This window comes from Diceros bicornis, chromosome 1, assembly GCF_020826845.1.
Source record: "Diceros bicornis minor isolate mBicDic1 chromosome 1, mDicBic1.mat.cur, whole genome shotgun sequence".
NCBI lineage: Eukaryota > Metazoa > Chordata > Mammalia > Perissodactyla > Rhinocerotidae > Diceros > Diceros bicornis.
This window is the reverse complement of record NC_080740.1, coordinates 84,482,064-84,507,880: the sequence shown is the minus strand read 5'-3', so window position 1 is coordinate 84,507,880 and position 25,817 is coordinate 84,482,064. Positions and strand designations below refer to the sequence as shown.

Here is a 25,817-nt window from a genome sequence, read left to right as displayed (position 1 = left end):
AGCAGCCCGAATGGACTAAGACAGGTTGCAAGCAACAGAACTCAACTCTGTGCAATATGAGCAATAAGGCAACTTATTAGGAGGATGCAGGGGCATTCATATATTCAAAAGAATGGTTTTAAGAACCAGGCTTGAACATGAAGAAGCCAGACAATTCCAGGGGTCTCCACAGCAGGGCGACGTAGGCTTCTTCAGGGCCCCAGGCTGGAATGCATGAGGGCCAGTCATTTTCCTCTTCCCTTCCTTTCCTCTTCTCCTCCACCCCCGCCCCACCTCCCGTCCCCCATGAGCCTGGCCCAGCTGAGCTGTTGCCCCAAATGGGTGTCTCTCTACTTGCAGGGTACGTTCCAGGGACTTGGTGAGCTTGTACCACTAACTCAGTATTAGAATTGCTAAGACTTTTTTTTTTTAATTAGAGGAAAATGTATGCAAACCAAGAATCGTTATTTTAGGAGAACTCAAAGACAAAATACCCTTTCTTTCACAGCCTAATAAATGTGGTGTATTATGGTTATTCACCTAGTATAATTTCCATCCTTGGAAACTGCATCTTTCAGCGGAAAGAGTCTTAGCATCAGACAGGTCTGGTTTCAGAGCCCACATTCTACCTCTGACTATCTATGAGGACTTGGACAAGCATTTGACCTGCAAAATGGGTGTGTACGCCTCTATCTCCCTTTCACAAAGAGCAGGATCACAGTAATACATATAAGAACCTAGCATTCCTTTTCCCCAAACCCTTGAGCTCTCATGGAAGGGCTGTAGAGATAAATGATGTGTTTTCTAGATGCATCCTCTTCTCCCCAAATCTCTAATCCACTCCTTCTAAGGGATCAATGTCTGTTTCGGAAACATGCTTGTGGGAAAGCTCTGACACTCATGCACGGTAAGGTATAAAGGACAGATAAGGCCTAACAAGGGGCCTCTCCCAGGACAGCGTATTGGAAGATGCACACTGTCTGGGTCCAAACTCTGGAAGGTCAGGTATAGACTGGTGATCAGGGCAGTGAGATTTTCAAGGCAGGTGATGCAGCCAACATCAGGAGCTCCAGAAATAGAGAGAAGGCCACCAGCACCAAGGCCACCAGGTGAGCAGGAAAGTCCAGATGGAAAGTCAACAGCTAAGTGACTCGCGAAGACTGCAGGGACAAGTCATAAAAGTAGAACAGATGGAGATCCAGCTAGCCCTGCGTTGGCATTCCTGCTTCGTATTTACTAGCCGTGGGAACTTGGGCAAGTGAATTGCGGTCTCTCAGCATCTGCAAAATGGGAGCACTGCCATCTACTCATAGGGCTCTTGTGAGGATCAAAGGGGCTGAGAGCTATCAAGGGCTGGATCCATGCTGGGCTGCTGGTTTTGTTTGTTGCAAATCTTCGCTTCATCTTGGGGGCACGTATGCGCTTCCGGGGCCCACAGCTCTTTGGAAAGAAGCAGCTGGAGGAGACCACATTGACCTTTGCTGGGCTGTGGGTAAAACTGCTTTTGCTTTTCTCCCACCGCACCGACCCGCCCCTCACCCTCTGCCATTCTCCAGCTTGCCTCAGGAGGAAGGGGCAAGGTTTTTTTCTCTTCTGTCAAGCTGAGAAGCCTGTCTCCCACCCCTCCCCCCGCGCCTGCCCCCGCCCCGCCCACTCCTGCGGGCACCTGGGGAGTTTCCCTTGAGGCAGAGCTATCTGGGGATGGGTTGCCAGAGTCAGAAATAGGGCAGACGAGAAGGGAGGCTTGACAGGAAGTCCAAATATGCACTTCCTCCCACCCACCTTCGAACTTCTGAGGCACCTCAGCTAAAACAGCAGAGAAAGAGAGACAGAGGATGAATAATATATATAAATATTTTGAAAAGAATGAAATCGTCAGCTCTGAGGAAGTGGAAAATATTGCTCCTCATTGCCTGGCCCGCAGTAGCTGGTTCACGCTTTCCTCATGCGAGTCCCGGCATGGGGGAGGTGAGGACTGTGTCCAGTCTGGGGTGGGGAGGGTCTTGGTGGCTGTCAGGACAGAGGGCAGTGTGGCCTGGAGAAGGGCTGCTGTGGGCTTGCACGAGCTCCCCCACCCGCTTCCCGCCACACAGCCTCCAGGAGCGCTGGTGAGGGCAGCCCTGCCCACCCAGAGATGGCCGCATGGCAGCCCTGCCCTCCTGGCACATCCACTCTGAGGCGGGGTCACCAAATTCTGTGTCCTAGTGTATGGCTGCTGGGTGTGTGGAGCTGCCCGGCGCAGGGGAGCCATCAGGACCCCTTCCTGGCTGTCCTCGCACCACCATCCTGTGTGGGTGGAGCCCTTCGCCATCCAGAAGGATTCCGAACAGATGGTGCTTCCACTGTCAGCCTCTGAGAATGGAGCGGAAAAGCTGTAGTTCCTGTTCCCCCTCCAGGAAAACCCACACAGGCCCTGAAGAAAGTCCCAACGGCAAGTCACCTCAGCCTCAGGTGGTACATTGAGCTACAAAACGCTGGTGGAGGTGAGGCTGAGTGAACCCCTGTGAGGGCATTCTCTCCATTGCCCACCCTCGGTGTCCCAAGTCAGCACCCTCCCCGGGCCGCATGCCACCACCTTTTTCTCCTCCCCCAGCCAAGACCCTCTGTCCAAATCAAATCCAAATACGTACTTCCTCCCACCTACCTTCTCACTTCTTAGGCGTCTCTCCTAGGAAGGTCAACACATTCTCCCCTCCAAAGTCCCTACTCTCCATTCTCTTCTGGTCCCTAAGTTACCACTCCCTCTCCCGCCCCACACACAGAAGCTGCAGCTCCCAAGTCTCTTCTGATGAACTGCATATTTTTCTCACCTCTAAAATTAGCTGACCAGTTATCTCCCCAGATGATTCTGTTGTAGGTTAGCGGGAAAGAGAGGGAACTTCAAGCCTGGGTGGGGTGGGGTGGGGTGCAGCAGGGGGAATACTGGGGTGATTCCCCACTCTGGGTTGCAGTGTGCTGCCCCTACATCCACTCTCCGTCCCTAAGATGGAGAAACCTGACACATCGCTCCCCGTGAGTACTGCTTTCTTGTCCACAAGCTCATTGGCTGCACACTGAAGATTCCTATCGTGCGAGCCCGCATCCCCGTGTACCTGCATGACGTCGTTCTCACTGCGCTCAGGGACTATTTGCCCCCTTCCTAACCTTGAGATACAGATTACAAAGCCTAAGAAGGCCTCCGTTAACCTTTCGATTTGCTCCTGCCTGAGTTTTGGGTTTCTCCACCCGGCTAGAGGGGAGAGAGAGAGATGGGAGAGAGGATTCCCACCCAGGCCGCGGCTTCACATCCTGCACTTAGCTGCTCCCCACTCTCTGTTCTGCATCATGCTTAAAGCTAAGACCAGTGCTCTATAGAGGATCGGTGTGAGTTGGCCCCAGCCTTCATCACTGCAGCATCCCCTCTGCTGTGGGCTGTCCCCAGAGGCTGCTATGATGACTTCCCAGTTTACAGGCGAGGAGCCTGCGGCTGGGCCAAGTGAGCCTGCTTCTCTTGGGGGCTAACTGGCCCTGTCCCCAGAGCTTGTGGAACCCTCAGCCAGAGATGGGAGATGTGAAACTCGTGAGTGTTGAGAAATCCCCGAAGACTGGGGAAGAGGAAAGAATCCAGGCCTGAAGCAACCAGCTTCCCCTTGCGTCACCTGCTGTCTCTTGCCCAGCTGCCCTTTCTGAGGACAAGGCCTGTGGTCCTATGGGAGGAGACATCAAAGCTCTGCCTCGTGGAAAGTGCTGTATGCTTTTCTTAGCTGGCCCGGATTGACAACCTCACTTACTGTTCATGGAAGGCAGACTGATCAAGTGGAAACTGTACAGGCTCTGGGGACAGAGCTGGGTTTGAATTCCTGCTCCATCTTGGGCAATTCGTGTAACATCTCAGAGCCTCAAGGTGGCAGAGGGGTGAAGGACAGGGTCTTGGGACACAGAGAGAGTCCCAGATGAGACCCAGCTGCATAACCTGTTTGCTGGGTACAAGGGGGCAAGTGGCTTCACCTCTCTGTGCCTCAGTTTTCCCTTCTGTAAAGTAGGAGTGATCATAGTGCCAACAATTAAATAAGAAAATTCGTGCAAAGTTCTTAGCCCACTTGCTGGCACACATGAAGGACTCCATGCATTGCATCTGTGATGATTCTTATCGTCATCATAACTGTCACCCAGGTTTCTTAAGCGCTGTGTCCCTCTTCTAAATGGGCTCCATGGATTGTCCATCTTGGCCACATGGATAATTCTTCCAAAGGAGCCTAATATTTAGCTATATCTTAATTCCAACTTTTGCTTTTCTGTAGATTTTTATTCTCCTGAGTGGGAATGAATATCATTAAAAAAATTGCTTCTACTTTTAAGGATGACCCTGAATGTTCCTTTCCACAAGTGCATTGTGTTTTGTTTGCTCATGAAGCATACCCCGACACACACACACACACACACACACACACACAGATCTAGAATGCCCTCCCTCTGCTCCATCTTCCAAGGCCTTGCTTAAATCCCAGCTGATTCCATGACACCTTCTTTGACTGCCCTATTTGGAAGTGATTTCTCTCTCTCCTTCTCTTCTCAGATAGGTTTTTATCGTTTGCCACTGTTGTGGTGATTTGAAAACTGAAGTGACCTCTCCTACCAGTAGTGGAGCTTTTGAACAGCAGGGTCATTATCTACAGAGCACGGTTGGTTATTGAGAGCTCTTAGGTACCAGGCCCTGTGAGGAGAGTTCTGCTTGAGCCCAAGCAGCCCTTGATTGATGCCTCCAGCACCCTCTGAGGTGAGGATGACACCAGCTCAGGTTTATGGAGCGCTTGTATACAGAGGCTGGGGCTGGGACAAAATGCACATCTCATTTAAGCTCATAATGACCTGGTGAGGCTGGTGCATTCCAGTGACGGTGCATCTCCTTAGATTGTGCAGAAGATGGAAATGGTGCATCACCCAAGCTACCCTTGAAAGGCTTTGGGAAGGCACTACCTCAGGGACCAAGGTAGCATCACTCAGTATGTGCAACAGAGCTCGGTCCCTTACTCAAATATCAGAACAGATGGCCGTCTGTGTGTGTATGTGCATGGAGCACTGGATGAAGTGGTGACGTGTTTAGAGGCTGCGATGTTGCACAAATATATTTGCTTTTAGGCGGTGGACTCCCCCTCTACCAATGAGGTGACCAGACCACGAGAAGTGCACGGGATCTGAGAGAGACTAAGAAAGCAGCAGATTCCCCTCTCCTGTCTCAGGGCCACTCCAGGGAATGTGCTCTTTAGGTAGAACATATGGAGGAATCAGCAACGAATAGAAGGTGTGATGGAAACAATAGTGAATCGAATATATGGCAGCATCAACAGCAACAGTTATTATTTTCTTTTAATTTTTATCCTTCAAGTTTGTCTGGTTAAATGCTTCTATGTTTTATGTGCATATGAAGCAATTCCTCTGTTTTCTTATTTTATAGGTAGGGAAACTGAGATTCCTAGATTTTGAGTCCTTGCCTGAGGTTGCACAGCATGGAAACAATCGTATCAGAAATTAAGCCCAAGTCTGCCCAGTGCAGCCCCTTCCTCAGCCCTGGGTGCCTGACTCACTCACTCGCCGAGAATTCTCTCGTGATAATTATAGGGAGACAGCTGAAGGGAATCTCAAGGTTATGCCTTTGAAAGAGACTGAGGGGTGGTTGGAAAATATTACAAGGCCATGCTCTTTCCCCTGGCAGTTCACTGATTTGGGAGATTGTCTACATTTTAGGTCAACCGTCAAAACACATTTTCATCTGCAAAGACCCAGCCAAGCAGGAATGCAGTGTAGGCATATGGGTGCCAGGAGTTTTAATGGAAATGTAATTGGACCCACTTTGGAGAGTAAGTCCCCTTCATCGCGCCTCCCACTGGGCTGGGATGACTGGGGCCAGTGGGGAATTACCAACCCTGTCGCTCTCTCTGCCTCTCTAGCCCCCTGAGCTGGCCTTCCTTGTTTACTTACTTAGAGCCCAGCAGAGGAAGTGGTAAAGGAAACTTGCTGAGTCGTTTTCTGAGAAGAGACCATATTTGTTCGCAGAGGAAGCCGTTGCTTTCTGGGATCTAGTTACAGCAGAAAAGGCATCTGCTCCAACAAGGGTGTTCTAGAGGGTAGCTGGGAGTCGGAAGAGCCAAGGACACCTCCACACTCTGGATTTGGGGATCTCGGTCCATGGGTGCAGTGCCTGTGCTCAGCTGGTGAGCTTCGCCTGGGAGAGCAGCCATGGCATTGAAGAACGTGCCCTTTCGCTCCGAGGTCCTGGCCTGGGACTCCGACAGCCTTGCAGACTATTTCAAGAAGGTGAGCCTTGCTCTTTGGTTGGTGGTAGGGCTGGCAGTGCCCTTGGTGGGCCAGGCAGAGGCTTGAAGATGGAGTCCAGGCAGAACATGAGAAGTGTAAAAGATAGCAGTGGCACTTCCAACCCCGTGGCAACCTCACCGTTGAGCGAGTGCCATGTAGACACACGTACACCACTGAGCTTTCTTGGCAATGAGTTCTGGAAAGAAGGGAGGCCCTCAAATGACTGCGTACCTACCGCATGCCAGGGCTTGAGTTTGCACTCCACAGGCACTGTCCCATTAAACACTCTCCAGTATTGTTGTCCCCTGGGCTCAGCTACAAAATAAGCTCAGGGAGGTTAAATGGCCCAAAGCCCCAGGGACTGCGTGTGACAGAGGCGGGATTCCAGTCACGCCTGTCTGGTCTCAAAGTCCATGCTCTGAGACTCAGAACTACTGTAACTGAGAGTAAGAGCAAGGCTACCTACTAGAAAGGGGAGAAATGGAGTCCTGGGAGGAGAAGAAAGAAAAGGCAGGGGAGGAGCGTTGGAGAGGCTATGATGACAATGCTGGAGACGGCGTCTGGGCGTTCAGTGCTCATCACCCTGAAAGAGGCTCCTCAAGCCTTTACATGGGACAGAGTCACATTGGAGCTCTATGAGGGTCTCAGGAGGCAGCCAGAAAATGGATACGAGCCCCAAGTTATGGCTTGGGAAACTGAGGCCCCTACAGAAGAAGAGGTTTTCCAGGCAGGGTCAGAGCTGAGGCAAGAGTGTTGCTGTCCTGCCTTCCAGCCTTGGAGGAGATGCCCAAGGATCCCCAGACTTCATCATCTGCTAGTGGGACCACAGGTCACACATCTGCTTGGGCAGATCCCAAGCTACATGACTCAGTTGGGGACCATCTACCCCTGTCCAAAGGATGAAAAGTCTTGTGAGGGACATTTGAGCTTCTAACACCCCCCACCTCTGGAGGCTGGCATCAAATTCAGTTGACACTCCAGGCTGTCATAAAGATGAGATTTTAAAGTCAAGACCTTAGAGGTCATCTAAGTCAACTTTCTGTTTTTTGTGGGGTTGGAATAGGCTCCCTAGGACACGTAGCTGAACCTGGGTCTACATAGTACCAAGATATTTGTAGTACCAAGTTATTTGTAGTCACAACTGTCCTTCCCCAACCCAGAGAAGAAAAATATGAAAATGTTGAATTGGGTGTGACGTGGTAGAAGCACAGCCCACAGATCCTGTTATTTTTCTGCTTTTTGTGCATCTTATTGCTGTTCTTTTTCCCTCCAAAAGGTCATAATAAACTTAGGTTTCAGCATTGTGGGTGCAAAGATCATTGAACAACTGATTTCTGAAGGATGTTTCTAAATACTTTTCTTAAATGTGGACCAAATAAACTCAGGCAACAAGGTGAAATTTGCCAAGATGCTATCAAGTGGCATGTTAGCTCAATAAAGGAAGGAGAAAAGAATTGAGAAATAGTGAGAGAAAGCTGGGGACAGGCTGAGAGATACAGACAGGACCCATCTTCAGTATGAGAAGGAGAGTTACACAACCCAGTCAAGCAACAGAAGGATCCACGGGTGAAGTTCCCCTTAGTCCAGGGAGACAGACTTTAGGTCAGCAGTGGTTCAGGGAGACAGCTCTCTGCCTGAGCTGGGGGAAGGGAGAGCTTTCCTCCTGGAGACCCCAGGCCCCAGGACAAGTCCACAGCACTGGGACAGGTTCGCCCTCCCAGCATGAAAGAACTCATGGCAAGAACGAGGAGATTGAGGGGAATCCATGATCTGGGAAGTCCCAGCCCCCCACAGACTCAGACACCCTTCAAATCCTGAGCACCCACATTCCCTCAGAGAGAATATACCAAGTGAACTGACCACAGAGTCATTTGGGGATGGATATTAACCATTAAACCTCCTACTTAAAGGAGCGACTGGCAGATGCAATTTCTAATGAAGCAGCAGGGTCAGGCCCGCCTTGGAGACACTCCCCACCCAGCTCTGGAGTCAGACGCACATTAGTTTGAGTCCTGGCTCTGCCACCTGCTAGCTTGGTGACTTTTCCTTAGTGGCTTCACCTTTCTGTGCCTCAGCTTCCTATCAGTAAAGTAGAGATACTAACAGTAACTACCTCACGGGATTGTTGGGGGAAATAACGTGTGTGAAGCATTCAGCAGAAGGAGGGGGCCGATTCGTGTTCCATGCTCCCTTTTTCCTGCTCTATTAATTGAACTCTAGCTGGGGACGCCCTTGCAGCCTGTCTGGCCTTTGTGTCTTATTGTCTCAGATATGTATAGCTCATCCTCTGTCTGGAATGTAAGCCCCTGAGGACCGAGGTCATGTGTGCATTTCTTTAACCCCTCCAATTCCTTTTGACTTGGCAGCAGAGCATCCCTGGGCCATGCAGGGAAGAGGCACTGGCTCAAAGCCATGAGTTCTAATCCCAGCTGTGTTCCCAACTCGCTGTGTGACCTTAGGCCAATCCCCTTCCCTCTCTGGGCCTCAACTGTCCCATCTATGACACCAGGTACCTACTCTAGACCAGTGCCAACCAAAGCTGGGTACTCCTAAGAATCAGCTAAGTATTTACTAAAAATACAGACTCTAGCCCCCAGGCCCAGATATTACTGGATCAGAATCAAACTTCTAGGCAAGCCCCAGTCTGCGGGGCTGTCAAAGTCTGCACTTTGCAACATCAGAGATTCATCTTATCAGATGAATACATCTGATGAATTCATCTTATCAGATGATAACAGTGAAAATGATGAATTAAAGACAGTTGAATATTCCAAGAACCACTTACACCCCACTGCACGTAGATAAGAGGGATGCTCAGGGCTCCTCAGATGCTGCTTGCTTTCTACACTGACATCTAAATCAGCTTTTTCTAAGCTTTCTGACGTTCATTCCACCCTTTCAAGCCAAGAGGTTACAACAATTGTATTCACTTTTTAGATTTGTTGGCCATAAGAAAAGACCATGATTTCAAATTTGCCCCAAAATAAGCCTGCCACAAACTGTGACTCACACTTGTGATGAGAACCTAGGGTTCTCCAGGACAAACATGCAGCATGAAACATCAAATTTAGAGATGTTTCCAGTGCAAATGCTTATGCTGTTGAGGACAAGACGAGACGGGCACCAGATGCGACTGTTGGTTGATGTGACTCCTTGGGAAAGCAGCCAAGACCCTAAAAATGAACATTGCTGTCGATCCTATAAGTATTCTGAGAATTTAGCTCAAACAATTTATCTTAAATAGAGGGAAAAAAAACTGGATGCAAAAGAAAATCCGTGCTGTTCTCCATTTTGATCTGGGTGGTATATTCAGCTGCACTTAAATTGGTTTACTTTACTTACTGTACGTAAGTTATATTGTTACTAACAAAAAAAGGAGAACATTCCTGACAGAGACATTAAAGCCTTGTTCTGAAGCCCAATTGTCACCTCTGTCACCTGCTACCCAGGGAATCTCACGCAAGTTACTTGACTCTCTGCACCTTTGACTCTCTGTCTGAAAAATGTGAGGATTAATGACTGAAGATGGGTTTAGATACTTAGCACAGTGCCCGCCACATAGCGAGTGTTCAATAGTTATTAGCACCTTCTATTGTCATTATTGGAAGCACAGTTTGGTAAGCAACCTAAGTGTTCAACAATGGGGAAGTGATTAAATTAGAATAACGTTTAAAATAAGTTTGCAATAACAGAAGGCAGTGTTTATGTTATCATTTTAGGGTAATTTAAAAAAAAAAGTCAGGATAACAAGATTGAATATAAATTATAAGCTCATTTGCATTTAGAAACATGCTTAGAACAAAGCACTGGGGGGAACACATCGCGATGTTCACCGAGGTTGACTTTGGGCAGCGAGACAACGGATGCTGTTTATTCCCTTCTTTCAGCCACTCTACCTGCCCGAGGAGCACATGGCTAGCCCTGTGCAGCTTTGAAGGCACTCTCTTTCTGTAGGGGTTGGCCCCACAGCCTTAGACTGAGGCAATTTCTCCATTTCAAGAGTCCCAAGGGGCTAGTGAAAGCAGGGCTGAGGTGGGGCCGGGGCCCCTCTTTTAACAGGGGAGGGAAGGGGGGAGTCTGGCTAGCCGCAAGTACCACAAATTGCTAAGCTGCTGGGGGAGGCAGGGGAGGGGGGCCCAGGGCATGAGTCTGCCTGCCGCTGACAGCGCCTTCCCTTCCTCTTTGCAGTTGAACTACAAGGACTGTGAAAAGGCAGTGAAAAAGCACCACATCGACGGGCCGCGGTTTTTGGTAAGCGAGGGGCCAGTTTAACACCTGAGACCAAAGCTGTTCTGTGCTTTAGCTAATGGCTGCAAGGCCACTTGGTCTACCCTGTCCCTAGGGCTGCCCAGGGCCAATGTCTGTCTTCAGGATCCCCAGGCAGCCCTTTGCCTTCTTCAGAAGGTTTGTATGCACCTCTCTCTCAGCACCTCGCGGGATCCTTCTATTTAGGATACCTCCCAGACCCTTCACTGATAAAAGATACATTCTAAAGACAAAGCGTAAGGAGGAAACCAAGCATAGTTACACATACACACACACACACACACACACACACACACACACCCCCCTTGAAAATCTATTCAAATACCATCCATATTTGAGAAACCCAAGGAGAAAAAAAGACCAGATGAGAGAATAGAAGACTCTATTTTCCCATCTCTCATTTTGGGGTACATACTCACTGAGTGGAATAAACAATGGAATCACCCTCATTGTTTCAAATACGTCCCTCTTTCTCTCTACTAAATTCGCATAGTTGGTTTTGTGCCAAGGAAACACACATGTGATGTGGCTCTCTCCCCTCCATTACACTGCAAAAAGCTTTAAGTGTAAGACGAAGATGCAGCCATATATTAAGGACTAAGCCATTAAATGAAAAGGGAGGTAGCTCTGACGGTTGGGATAGAGGATTGGGTAGTGGCTGGGGATGGTCTGAGCGTTTCCCCTGAAATGACACCTTTGCCTATGGGTAAGAGAGACCCTGACTGCACCAATCCATCCCTTCTGATCACGTTTCTTCACTCTTTAAAAATGAAGTGGGAACAAGACTTCAAAGGTGTTCTGGGGTAGATGTTCCCTATTTGATTTGGAGTGAGGAGGGCAAGCCAAGCTGGTTTCCCTGCAAGGCCTAGTCAGCAGCAGTGAGGGAACCGGGCCACGAGACTTCAGGGTTGGAAGGGACTGGAGAGGTCACGTGCTCTAGCTTTCCACCCAGCACACCAATCTATTTCCTGTATTGCATCTCTGCCACTGACATCTGCTTGAATTCCTTCAGTGATGGTGAGCTCATGACTACCCATAGTCACCTGCCCCTTTCTGGGCAGCTCTGGAGTCTCATGCTGAGACCAAGCCTGTGCTGCTATCAGTCTGAGTTTTGCTTTCATGTGCCGTGGAAGACGTGTTTATCCACTGTCCCACCTATATCATTCATTCATTCACCCAGCCATTCACTTGACAAGCATTTTCCTGAGCAACTTTTACACACTGGACTATGCCATATGCTGGGAATATAGAGATGATTAAGATGTGATTTCTGCCTCCCAGAAGCTTGTTTTATAGCAGAAAGGTATCTTCAGAAAGGCTTCAATCACCTCATCTGCAATTGAGGAAACATGTACAGAGCTGTGATGTGATTTGTTCTAAGTCACACACTCAATAATTGGACTCAAGCACACATGTAATTTAATCTAACACTGCATGGGTTTACAGTGCTATTTCTTCATACGGAAATTTGAGCCCAAAGAAGTCCTGGAGTTTTGTTGTTGTCGCTGTTCTTGCAAATTACCGCTGCACCTGAATGTTTCCTTCTGGTGCCTCCAGCACTGAAAAGAGACTTATCAAGGCTGAGTGGAAAGGGAGTAAGACATCTTGCTGAGGATGGTCCTGGTTGTGGCCCTGATGGCCTGGGTCACCTTGAACAAGCGCTTGCCCTCTCTGAGCCTCCCCTTGCTTCTTCCTCTGACAACTAAGCACGTTGGACTGGGTTGTAGTGGTTGACAGTCCCTTCCAGCTCTGTGAGTCCCCCCAACACTCCATGTGTGAGCTTCAGGCCTGTTAGGACAGGGTTGTTTCCTTGGTGGAGAGATGGTTTCCGAGCAGCTTTGTCTCCTCTGCTCCAGTATCTGGGACCTGTCAGGCCCTCAGAGAAGACTGCATATTCTGCTCATTGTGTGAAAAGGAGGAAGTGGAAAGAGGGATGTTAGGACCCAGGAGAGCAGGGAGTAGAACCTGGGGCCTGGCCCAGCAACTGAGGTATTTAAAGGCAGCTTCTGCTGAAACCCACCCCCACCCCAGGGACCCTGGGTACAATTTAAGCTCTGATCTGAGCTCTAATTTCTCATCTATCTTTCCTTCTGGTTTGATAACATCCAGTACCATTCTGCTATTGAAGGCATAGTAGAAGGCTGTAGTCCATCATCCATCCTTCCCTCCCTCTCTCCCTCCCTCCTTCCTACCTTCCTTCCTTCCCTTCTTCCTTCCTTCCTTCTTTCCTTCCATCCTTCCTTCCTTCTTCCTCAGTGTAGGAGATAGTAGTTCCCTTGAATCTGTTTTGCTGCCATTTTTGCTTTCCAAAGAGAAGGGTAGGAATTTGTCTGGTGGAGAATGGGGGTGCTATGCTCCCAGAATGTTGAAGAAGAGGAGGAAACGTGCTTGGAACCTGTGTCAGTTAAGAAGGCATGTGGCCGCCTGTAACAGAAACCACAATGGCTTAACCAACTAGGGGTTTATTCTTCTCAAGTGATAAGAAATCTAGAGGTGGGCGCTTGGGGCTGGTGAGCCGCTGAAGGAAGTCATCAAGGCCCCATCTAGCCTATGGAAAAAGCCTGTGGCTTCTGTTTTCATGGGTGCAAGGTGGCTACTCCATCTCTGGGCAACACATCTGCATTCCAGGCGGGAGAGGGGAGCCAAGAGTGAAAGGTGCATAAGTGCGTGGGGAATGCATCACCCCCTGATTTCAGGGAAACTTTTCCAGAAGCTCTGTCCAGTAGACTTCAAGTTACAGCTCACCGGCCACAGCTGAGTCCCATGACCTCAGCCATCTGCAGGGGAGTTGAGGGCATTAAATATCTTGAACTGGATACATTTACTGCCCTGCACAAAACCCTCCTGTTAGCAAGGAAGAAAGAGAGAATGGATCTTAGGCAGGCAAGCAACAGCATCTGCCACATTGCCTCTCCAGGCAGGACCAATTTGCAGCTCTCCTGCCTCTCATACCCCTCTTGAGGTCACCCTCAGCATGTAATCATACTCCTGCAAAGCCACCGTCTAAGTCCAAGTCGTTGTAATAGGAACCCAGAGTTTGCTGACGGTTTTTGAAGGAGGTGGAGGAGGGGGTTACACCACACAGCAAAACTCTCCAAAAATTCTGTTTAAAGCTCTCTCATCTTTCCTTTCAGTTCCTGTCTTGTTCTGAAGGCCTTTCTCTTTCCTAACGCGCTGTTCCTCTGTGTCTCTGGCCATGCTCACATCCACATTCTCCTTCATGCTCTTCCCCAAATTCCCTCAGCTTATGTCCTCGACTCAGCAAAACAGAAGGCAGTGGCCAGCACCCAGCACTCAGCTATCGTGCCTCTGGCAGCCCCCAGGAAGCCCCCACTCGTCATGCCATACTCTGAACATGAGTCACAGTACCTCCCTGAGAGGGGGGTTGTTCTGGAGGGAGGAGACGCCACAGCTCAGTGATGTTAAAAAAAAGAGAAGGAGAAGATATTAAGAAGCCTGACCAAAAACCTGATTCTCTCAGGACCCTTGGCAGACTCCTGCCCCAACCCCGCCACCGGTGGTCTGATGAGGGGACTGGGGCAGATACTGCTCCTAAGAGCTGGAACACGAGTCCAATACGCACATTGCTAAGGTGCCCCGGCCCCTGTCCAGCTGGGCTCAAAGGGAAACATGCCCGGCTCTTCCCAGCGGGCAGCAAACAACCTGCCAGGCAGCTCCTGGTCCAGAGCAGGAGAAGAAGCAGACACTAACCTCTGAGAGCTGGCCAGACCCCAGCTGCTCCCTCCCCTGGGGTAGTCATGACTCACCTAACGCCAGCATTTCTCACTCACTAGGATGTGTCCGGCAGGGTGCCAAGCACTTGATATACATCATCTCATTCAATCCTCATGACCCCTGAAAGGTGGCTGTTATTATTATAATGGCCCCCATTTTACAGATAAGGAAACTGAGGCTCAGAGAGTCTAAGTGTGTGCCCCAAATCAGATAGCTGCTAAGCGAACTAAGAGTCAAACCCAGCCTGTCTGACTCCAGAGCACCCCCTAACCACCAAGGCTCCCGGCCTTAATTAGAATGTCGATGGAGCTCCTTCTTTGGCTCAGCATTGGTTCTATGGAACGTGTGCCCACCCTCTTTTCTCTTCCCATTATTCACACCCCTACCTCCTCTCCTCCTTCCAAGATGCCAACTTCTTTCACCCTCCCCTCCCACGTCCCTCCCACCTAGGCCACCGGGACCCTCAAAGGGCTTGGACAGGGGAGGACGAACACTTGCAGGAATTAAATAGACTGTGGATGCCCCAGAGCAAGGTTCCAGCCCCAATTCCATCACCTAGAAGCTGAAATTCCCTTAGCATCCCCGAGCCCCAGCTTTCTCCCCTATAAAATGGGAACACTGATCGTTCATCACATGGTTGATGTGAGGATTAGTCAAGGTGCTGTAAGGCAGAGGCCCAGAGTCAGTTCTTCACAAATAGGAGTGTCTTTCTCCTTTCCCTCTCGGTTCCCTCAGGAAAGCCTCTTTGTTGCATCCCCACATCTAGAGAATTCTACCAATAACTCTGATAAAAGAGGCTTTTGGGGTGTGATGGTGGTAGAAGAGGCACAGATTCCTTCTCCAGGCTGGCTTCTCTTTGGTGCTCCATAGAGAGACTGAGAGGGGCCCTGAAGTCTGGGCTAAGAGATCACGACATGGCCAAATTCAGCCCATAAAACAACTTCTGTTTGGTCCCACAATTTAGCTCTCATAAGTATTTGTTTGTTTGTTTAAGTTAAAATCATTTATCAGTATTTAGAACTCAGGTAATTTCACATAAAATCTAGAGTTTGGGATTCCTTTTGAAAAAGTAGATCTGGCTATACCAGGCCCATAGGCTTTTATACAACATCTAGAAGCTGCCCACTTTGGGTGGATGGGTGGGGGTGTACTCTTCAGTTTGCCGCAGTCCCCACCACTCCCTATTGTTTCATACTCTATTCACCTGGCCCAGAGCCCTTCCTGTGGGTTGTAACCTGCTGGTGTCTTCATTTCAGAACTTGACAGAAAATGACATCCAGAAGTTCCCTAAGCTCCGGGTGCCGTAAGTACTCCCCCCTGATTCCTGGAGTGGTTTGGGAAACAGAGGTTGGAATGGGGAGTAGTCCACAGGGAGCTGAGTCAGTTATCTATCACTGTTGGTTTGAAATAGGAAAGCAAGAAAGAAGAGCGATGGCAAGGGCAGAGTGTGGGGAAGAGAAGTTATGGGGAAAAGGAAGTAACAGATCAACCCAGCTGGTGTGTTGGCTGCTCTTGCCAAAGACAAGCCCAACTCTGGACCATGTTTTCATTTCCTCTCTCCCCAGTGGGGTGGTTTGGGCCTGTGAAAATAACACCAGAATCAAGAAGGCTGGGGTTTCATCATGGCATCATCACAGACTCAGTGTTTGCTCACGTTTTCTGGACCTTAGTTTCCAGCTCAGTAAAAGGAGAGTTGGGCCAGATGAAGGGTGGCAATGGACATCACTTTGTCTGTCAATACTGACTGCTTGGGAATGGCTGTCAGGGCCGTTGTGTTGAGAAGAGTTCTAAGGAAAGGTGAGCGTGATCCATTACTGATGTCTGACATGGGTGCTGAAATAGGAAGCTGCGTTGTGCATATCATGCCATGTGTTTTCTATCCCTCTAGTAAAGGTCTCACATACTCAAATGCTTACAGGAGCCGGCCAGGTGATATAAATGTATAAAATGGGCCAGGTTGACAAATACTAAGTCCTATTGATTTCACTTTCATTTTGCCACCTTTGAATAAAACATGGGTATGGAGAAATATGTCTTCCCTATAAGAAAAATAATGGCACAGTTATGATAATAAAAGAGGTAATCGACACAAAGCCACATTGTTGGTGAAACAATAGGGAGTAGTGGAGATTGTGGCGAATCAGGAACATATTCTCCATCCAAGGAGAGCAGCAGCTACTTAGCGCCAGTCAATGTGGACCCAATGATGCCCAATCTTTAAATTTATCAAAAGTAGCTAGAAATATCAGTCTTATGTGATACATCTGAATTTTTAAATGTTGGCTCAAATATTTTTAAACATTGTAAAAGCCAAAGTAAACATATCTAGATTTAGTCTGGGGGCTACCAGTTTGAGACCTCTACCCAGCACATTCTCTGAGGTACTTTCTCTTGTTCTAAGGGTCCTAGAGCTCATAATGGTAAAAGGGAAGTAGGCCAATGGAGTAGGTAGGACCACCAGTGTAGCTCAATTAAGGAAAATATGGCTCTCAGGTTTCCCTCATCTGGAAGGGTGAAGGAAAAGATAAATAAGGATTTTTGCCTTTGGCGCTGCCTATCTCCAGGGGCAAGTATTGTTGAAGAATGCTTATTCTTCCTAAGGGTTATCTCTAATGACTTATGGTTATTTAAATTTAAATTAAATGAAAAATTCATCCCTCAAAGGCAGTAGCCACATTTCGGTGGCTCAATAGCCACATGTAACTGATGACTACTGTATTGGACAGTGCAGATATGGAACATTTCTGTGATTGCAGAAATGTGGTGCTCTAGAGCAAGATCATAGTTCTATGTGAAGGAGAGACCTTAACACATGAATCAGATTTGGTGGCTGGTGGGCAAAGCCAGCCTGCAGGCATATTAAGTTTGGTCCACACAATGTTTTAGAATCAAGAAATCTTCTATAAAATCCAGCTTTTCTAGAAACCAATGGAAGATGTGGTAATCCAGGGCTCATAGTCTATTGTGGTAACAGTCAGCTGAAACTGAGTGTCTGCTGTCTCGTTTAGATGGGGTTTATGCTCCCCAGTTCACCATGGTCCCCACCACTCCTTAAGGGATTATCCTAAGGTGATTTAATCATTTATATCTTATGCATGGAAACTTTGGCTTTCTGACCAACAAGAAGTAATAGAGTGCAGATTTTCCTCCCACCTGAAATAACCAAATAACCAGATAGAATATATGAAGCAGCAATTTTCAAGACATCAGACATCAGATAGTAAGACATGGAAAACAAATGAGGTGATCTCTCACTGCTTTGAGAGAGTCTCCAGGCCATGGCACAAGGAGCAGGGAACACAGGTGGAGTCTGGGGAACTCCTTGAGTTGAGGAGACAGAGCTGAGGGTCAAGAAATCTAGAGTTCATTAAATGAGAGGAGAAAGCTGCATGAGAAAATGTTCTGGAGAACTGCAGAGGATCCCTCTTCAGCAGAGTGCTGATCAGTGCATGCATGTAAGGAGACTACCCAAAAAGAACCACCCAACAGGATTCGAGGAAACAGCAGCCAGCCACAGGGCCAGAAATGGTGCCTGTTTCTACACGGGAAAAACTCCAGATTCACAGTCATTGGGTAGGGTGCACAGAAGGACCTTGCCTCAGTAGCAAGAATAATTAGCCATAGTCTAAAACTGCTCTGGCCCTGCCTGGCGAATCCTAAGAGCAAAACTGAAAAAAAAAAATCAAATTGTTCCCAAGTAACTTAACTATATCACAAAACAACATCAGAAGGGACACAGCAGAAGAAAGTATTAGTAAACATGAAGACACAGCAGTGGAAACTATCCAAAATGAAACACAGAGAGAAAAAAATTAAAACAAAACAATGAAAAGAGCATGAGGGAACTGTAGGGAAAACTTCAAGTAGCCTAATACTCATGTAATTAAAGTCCAAAGGAGAGGAAAGAGTGTGCATGCAGAGAAGGGTTGGCGAGACAGAAATAAAATATTTGAAGAAATAGTGGCTGAAAATTATCCAAGTTGGATGAAAATGATAAGCCCACAGATCCAAGAGGCTCAACAAACTCCAAGTCCAAGAAACCGCCAGAAAACTACTGGGTACATCATACTCCAAGGTACATAATCAAATTGCTTAAAACCAATGATAAAGAGAAAATCTTAAAAGCAGTCAGAGAAAAAAGACACATTACATACAGAGGAACAGATATAAGGATGACAGCAGATTTCTCATCAGAAACAATGCAAGTGAGAAGATACTGGAGCAGTGTTTCAAAGTACTGAAAGATAAATACTGTCAACCTGGAGTTCAATACCCAGGAAAAATATCTTTCAAAAATAAAAACTTTTTCAGACATACAAAATCTGAAAGAATTCATCACCTGGTGACTTGTACTACAACAAATGTTAAAGAAAGTCCTTCAGGCAAAAGGGAAATGAGACAAGTTGTAAATCTGGATCCACACAGAGGAATAACGAGTATTATAAATGGAAACTATCAGATGAACAATGAACTGAAAGACATTCCAGGAATGGGGAACATATTGCAAAGCACCAGAGGGCCACCAGTGTGTTCAATGGAACTGCCAGTGGGTCAGAGGGGCTGGGCATATACACAGGGTATTGGAAAGCAAAGAGGCTGGAATGACTGGTCACAGTTTAGAAGGGTCCTGTGAGCTGTTCTAAAGGAGTCTGAGAGTGTTAGTGAAGTGCGTGCACCAGGGGGAACATTAAGGTCAATCTTGTGTCTTGGCTCTCTCCAGGGCAGTGTAAAGATGATTTAGAGGAGGGCCCAGCTGGAGGCATGGAAGTAAGCTAGGAGATGGTGGACATGATCCCACTAACGAGATGGGAGCCTCACCCAGGGCTGTGGCTGTGAAGACGTGAGAATGAGGGGATTTAATCAGAACAGTAGAAGGAAAGAGATAAGGAAGGTACTTTCAGCTTGGAAGATCCCTTTTATACTAAGGCTGAGCTCAGCTGATGTCTCAAGCTATGTTTGAGTGCCTGGAGGAGGAGGTGGGTGAGACGTGGCTGCTAGTTAGTGTGGAAGGGATGGTTGTAAACACTTATGTTGCAGGTAGGGTAGGGGTGGGATATTTCTTCAGCTATTTGAAAACTGAAACAACAACTTTACCTGTACAATCCCCCTCCAATATGTTTGAATGTGTGCCCCAGACAAGCTATGAGGCCCGCGGAACAGGAAGGGTGAACATGGGGAGCGATGGGGAGGGGACCCAAGGAAGGTCGGGGCTGCCCCGATTAGTGACTCTGAGAGCTACCCTCCCTCTTGCAGTGATATATAATAAGGACCAATTCCAGCTCTACCTCTGACGAGCTCTACGCCGGGGACGAGTCCCTAGACCACCCTCAGTTTCCTAGTCTATAAAATGAAAGAACGGGTTACATGGAGTGTGGGCTCACTCGTTTTAAAGGTTATTATTTTAGATATGAACAGGCAGACGGGAGAGCTTAGTGAGTAAAAGTGTGGGCTCCAAAGTCAGAATACTTGAGATCCAATTTTTCCATTCACTATGTGAGTCTGTGGACAAGTCATCTGAGTTCCCTGAGCCTCAGCTTCCTCATCGGTAAAATGGGGAAAGTTAGAGGAAATAATGGGGAAATCAGAATATGCACTGAAGAAGTATTAGCTGTCCTTATTATTTTATGCAAAATCCCAGTGAGCACAATTTCAAATTTTTACTAATTATTCTATCCTGCTAAAGAGGGAGGATTAAAGAAAAGAAAGGCATAGGCATTGGAGCACGGGGGAGATCCAGATTCTAAAGTAGGCTCTGCCCCCTCCCAGCTGTGGGACGCTGGGCCAGTCACTTTAATGCTTTGAGCTCAGTTTCCTCATCTATATTGGAGAAAAGAAGAACTCTCCAGGACCGGTGGATATGAAAGGAACAGCCCACATAAATTGCCTGGTGCCATCTTGATGCATTCAATACTTATCTGTTCCATTCCCTTGTAGTTGGGTTCATTTGCCCTGATCATTACCCTAAAGGGCCATGGAAAAGAAATTGTGTTTATGTAGAGCAGACCAAAACAAGATTACACTCCTCTGAATATCTCTATTTCCTTCCCGATGCATAAAAAAATCAGTAGTAAGTAGATTTTGTAGGAAGGCAGACTCTGGTGAGAAGGCTTTCTCTGTCTGCAGATAGAGTCACTCTCTCAGGACGTAGTTGCTCCCACAGATACCCCAAATTCTGTAATGGAGGAGGGTTTTTAAATAAAACAATGAATGCTCCCGTTGTTGGGCCTAGCTTAAGATCCATGGTATAGCTGAGCACGATCTGGTTAATTCAGTAGAATACATCTTAAAATCTGCTGATGCCCATTTGGAGTTTATTTAAAAAAAAAAAACATATTGTAAGTTTTATATTTAAATCTACTGTGTTAACTTTAAAAAATAAAGAGAAGGAAGTGATGGGGCAGTGGTGTAGGTAACAAATAAGTGTTGGATGATTCTCTCTATATTGTTAGTTATCATTGTGCCCATTACCAATTGTGGAATTAGGCTGGGAAAAGCTAAGACCCAATGAGAAAAGTAATGCAGGAATACCTGTGTATTTGTCTGACTTCCTGATAAGGCTGTAGGTCTTCTAATAGCAGAGACAGTCTCCTGTCTCATCTAGTCAGTGCCTACCTGAGGTAGAGAAGATAGGAAAGGAAGAAGGAAAGATGGAGGGAGGGACCCAGAGGTTAACAGAATGTGACCAGCTCTCAGCGGAATCGAAACAGTGACAAGTCTATCTCCCACAAGCTCCTTCCCTCTCCTGTTCATTGGCTAATCCCTGGCCAGGTACTCAGTTGTCGTCACGTGAAAAGTGCCTCCTCTCCACCAACAGCCACTCATTCTCCCCAAGGCAAGGCCAGAAAATTTGACTTCCTGGCTCAGCTCCTCATTAAAACTGGTTGTGTGGCCTTTGACAAATACCTCTCTCAGAGCATTGCTTACCTTTTTGTTAAAAATGGGAATAATTCTAGTTGTCTATCACTCAAAATGATTGTGAAGCACAAGTAAAATAATACACGTACAATTGTAGGGGTTGGGAACATGGCTGAGAAGTGGGGAGACCACGCTAGGCCCACAAATTCTTATTTCCCACCCACTCATGTGTGGTTCTCCACTGAAGCCTAAGATGATTATGGAAGGCCCCTTCCTGAGTCCATAGACTTACATCTTGGCTTCTCACGTGACAAGGGCAGAGCTTTGGAAGGTTTGGCTTTTGGTTCAAGGAGGCTCACCTTTAGAGGTGGACACTGTGTTCCTCTAAAGTAGGATGAAATGCAGAGGGAAAGCGAGAGTGAGAACGTGCGCTGGGAGGCCGGGAGCAGGCATTGACAGAGGTGATGTTGGAAGAGAAAGAGGCAGTGGACGGGAGGGAGAGTTGGAGGAGGGCGGCGGGAGGACAGTGTTGAGCAATGTCAGACTCCTGCCCAATTCTGGGCCTGGGAAAGTTGTTGCGTGTGTTGTCATGATCTCTGAAATTGGAGTTGAGGGAGCAAGGCTCCCCCCGTGGGAGGGCCTGTGAGAGGGAGAGAAGAAAACTAGTCTAAAACTCTTACTATGTGAGCAATGGTAAAAAATACATTTTACATTGTAAGCCGGCACACAACTACACATGTGACGATAGAGGCAACAAAAATAGAATGTTCACGAATTAGTACCTACTCTTCCTGTGTGCTATGAGCTCTGACATTTTCTATTCTTCCTGTTTCCTTCCTTCCTTCTTCCCTGCCTCTCTCCCTCTCTCTTTCCTTCCCTTCCTGCCTTCCTTTCTGCCTGCCAGCCGCCTTTCTTTCTCATTTCTGCATGACCAGCAAAGTTGATTTCAAGAACCACTAGTGGGCTTCCACCCGCACTTGGTAAAGCAGAAGGGAGCCCTGCGTCTCCTAGGAGAGTCCAAGGAAACACTTCAAGATAGACTGAGACATCTCATTCTGCTCCTGCTCTCCCACCGCGCTCTCTTCATAGTTATAACGGGTCTTCTCCTCCCCTTCCTCCTCCCCCTCCCCCTCCTCCCCCTCCCCCTCCATCTCCCCCGCCATCTCCTCCATCTCCCCCTCCATCTTCTCCATCTCCCCCTCCACCTCCTCCCATCTCCCCCTCCACCTCCCCCTCCCCCTCCTCCCCCTCCCCCTCCTCCCCCTCCCCCTCCTCCCCCTCCCCCTCCTCCCCCTCCTCCACCTCCCCCTCCTCCACCTCCCCCTCCATCTCCCCCTCCATCTCCTCCATCTCCCCCTCCATCTCCTCCATCTCCCCCTCCACCTCCTCCCATCTCCCCCTCCACCTCCTCCCCCTCCTCCCCCTCCCCCTCCTCCCCCTCCCCCTCCCCCTCCATCTCCCCCTCCATCTCCTCCATCTCCCCCTCCATCTCCTCCACCTCCCCCTCCATCTCCCCCTCCATCTCCTCCATCTCCCCCTCCACCTCCTCCATCTCCCCCTCCACCTCCTCCCATCTCCCCCTCCACCTCCTCCCCCTCCTCCACCTCCCCCTCTTCCACCTCCCCCTCCCCCTCCTCCCCCTCCCCCTCCATCTCCCCCTCCCCCTCCATCTCCCCCTCCCCCTCCTCCATCTCCCCCTCCACCTCCTCCCATCTCCCCCTCCACCTCCTCCCCCTCCTCCACCTCCCCCTCTTCCACCTCCCCCTCCCCCTCCTCCCCCTCCCCCTCCATCTCCCCCTCCCCCTCCCCCTCCCCCTCCATCTCCTCCATCTCCCTCTCCATCTCCTCCATCTCCCCCTCCATCTCCTCCCCCTTCTCCTCCCCCTCCCCTCCATCTCCTCCCCCTCCTCCTCCATCTTCTCCTCCTCCATTTCCCCCTCCTCCTCCTGCCCCTCCCCCTCCATCTCCTCCATCTCCTCCTCTTTCTCTTTGTCTCCTCCTCTCCCTTTTCCATCTCCTCCTCCTGGTTCTCCTCCCCCTCCTCCTCCTTCTCTTCCATCTCCTCCTTCATTTCTTCCTCCGTCTCCTCCCCATCCCCCTTCTTTTTAATTTTTTTTAAAAACAAGTCAGAGAATAACAGAACTGACTTCATAAACTTTTCAGACCATAAGAATCACCTAGGGGACTGTTGTTCCTGCCCGCCAGGCCTCCCCCCTGGAGGTTCTGGTGGGTTATGTCTACGGTGGGCCTGGGGATCTGTGTTTGTAACAGGTGCACCCATGTAATCCCAGTGGTCAGGCTGGTCGGGGATTCCCTAACCAGGGCCAACTCCCTTATTTTACTGGTGAGGAACCAGGGCCGAGGGAGGGCAAAAGTTTTGCTTGAAGACACAGAGTAGACACTGCCCTTGGGGCAGGACGTTGCAGTCATACTTGGACAGGGATCTGCCTTGTGGGCCTTCTAACCTCACCAGAAGAGGCCTCCCATTGAGAAGTCAAAGACTGGCCCCCATCAAGCTACAGATGCAACTGGGCAGGAACCCAGGTCGTGGCAGGATTCCACCTTGCTGCCATGGCCTGACTTCCTGTTGGAGAACTCAGCCCCCCTTCCGGGACCAGTTCACCCCTAAAACAAGGCAAAGCAGAGGAAACTATGTCTTCCAGCTGCCCAGCCCCCTCACCTCTCTCCGTAAGAGGTGCTAAGTGAGGCCTGAGGTTTGTGGGGAGGATGGGGAATGAGTCACCTCCGGCCACTCACTGTCACTTGGTCCTCTGGGGGCGGGGAAGTGGGGGACAACTTTGAAGGTTTGCACACAGAGGTAGCAACACCTCCTTGCCTTGTCTACCAGCACTGCTACCCTGCCCTCTCACCCCCCCTGCCGTGGTCCCAGCCGGCTCGGGAGGTGTTCTCTTTGGCCCACCGCAGCAGGAGGACCCAAGTTTTGCTGCAAGCCGCACTGCCAGGCCCTGCTCTGCTCTCTCTCACAGCTCTTTGCTGCTCCCCTATTGGGGCCTGTGGTTTGGCATTTCCTTCCTTAGCCAGTTAGAGCCCCAGCAGCCTCCAGCCTGGCCGCTAAAGATACTGGTGAGAAGAGACACCGCAGAGAGCAGGGGGTCTTTTCAGGATCAAAGCGGCGTTGTGAGTCGGTCAGAGCCCAGCCCCGCTCTGTGGGACGGGGGGCGTTGAGGTGCTGCCCAGCATACCTCTTCAAGTCGTTGTTGAAAGGTCACCTCCCCGCCAAGGCCCGCTGGTTTTCAACTGCAGCTGCACCCCACCCATGCACTCCCACACCCCCTCACCCAGCCCCCACCACCATCGCACGTATGTATACACGGGTCCTACCCAGAATCTCACTTCCTTAAACGTTCATTGTTTTGTCTCTCTCTCTCCACTAGCATGTCAGCTCCTCGAGAGCAGGGACCTTTGTCGGTTTTGTTCATTGATGCACCTTGAGCACCCAGCAGAGTTCCTGACACTTAGAAGGCCCTTAATGCCTGTTGTTGAATGAAGGTGTGACTGAATGGGACTGGCTGCTGCAGCCACACACCTGACCTGGCAAGGATGCAGGACACCAACAGGTTCCCTTGGCGGCTCTGTAGAGCCCTTCCATCCCAAATGTCAGAGGAGGGAGGAGAGGGACTCCCATCAGCTTCTCAAGACAATCGCTTAGAGGAAACAAAAAGAACCACGTCACAAATGTTCTGGTGCTGTGATCAGGAGGCCACTGGGAAGTCCCCACCCCTGCTTTACAGCATCTCGCCCTCTGGGCATCAGTGAAGTGTGAAAGTCCAATAATGACATTATGACGGAGGATCAAACATTGCCCTCTCTCCTTCTCTGTCCTCTTAATTCCCCAGTGTGTTTATCAAAATTCATTTTTCCTGTCATTCTAGCGAGGTAGGAAGGTTCCAAGCAGCATTTCCCTGAGAGTGTGGAGAAGTGGGGGATTGAGGGTTTGGGGGAGTGAGGAGGGGAGCAAGAAGTTGTGGATGCTAAGGACTACCTTTGCTAACTCAGCAATTTGGTTTCAGGCCAAACTTGTTACCTTGAGATGGTCACTTAACAGAAGGAATGTAGATCCTGGGTCATTCTCAGATGGGCACAGGCTCAACAGTGTCCACATCCAGGGAGCTTGTAGCATAAAGGGAATTAACACAAGGGTGTGGTGTGTTGAAAGTGTGCTGCCCTGGAAATCAGGGATCCTGGCTTCTGAGGCCGGTGTGTGTTGTGGGGAGAGGGGTGACCTTCATCACTAAGCCACTCTGTGGGCCAGTCCCTTCCTTCGTCTGGGCCTTATGGTCTCATGTATAAAACGACGTTGGACTAGATCTTCTCTGAGGCTCCTCCCAGCTGTCCCAAATCTCTAGGTGCTAAGAGAGGCTGGAGTCTCGTGTCTCAGAGATTTGGGAGACCCCCACAGAATGGACGCTTAGTGTACGGTGTGCTCGTGGTGCAGCCCTACTCCCCCTGTCCTGGAGTCTGCTAGTTCACTGCACTCAAGGACTAAGAACGTCTCCAAGGGTCCTGGCCAGGGCTGACCTCAGGGCATGAGTGACTAAGGGGATCTCCCACTCTGGAGGCTGCAAGTTGATTGGGAATACTTCTCCAAGTTTTTATAAGAATCCATGTCACCGAGGAGAGGGTGGGGAGGGGAGAATGGAAGGAGACAACAGGCCAAAGAACAGCCC

The 25,817-nt window shown here is 49.1% G+C and overlaps 1 protein-coding gene across 2 annotated transcripts in view; it reads left to right on the top strand.

Annotated features, from left to right (window-relative positions):
• The first annotated feature begins 5,961 nt into the window (after positions 1-5,961).
• The window catches only part of LCP2 (lymphocyte cytosolic protein 2), a 45,125-nt gene continuing 25,269 nt past the window's right edge, over positions 5,962-25,817 (top strand). The window contains exons 1-3 of one of the 2 annotated variants that reach the window (XM_058545750.1): positions 5,962-6,273; positions 10,462-10,524; positions 15,531-15,577. In XM_058545750.1, coding sequence (XP_058401733.1) covers positions 6,196-6,273; positions 10,462-10,524; positions 15,531-15,577 — 188 coding nt within the window. In that variant the 5' untranslated portion in view covers positions 5,962-6,195. The remainder of the gene's footprint in view (positions 6,274-10,461; positions 10,525-15,530; positions 15,578-25,817) is intronic. The other variant, XM_058545743.1, reaches the window with a different exon arrangement.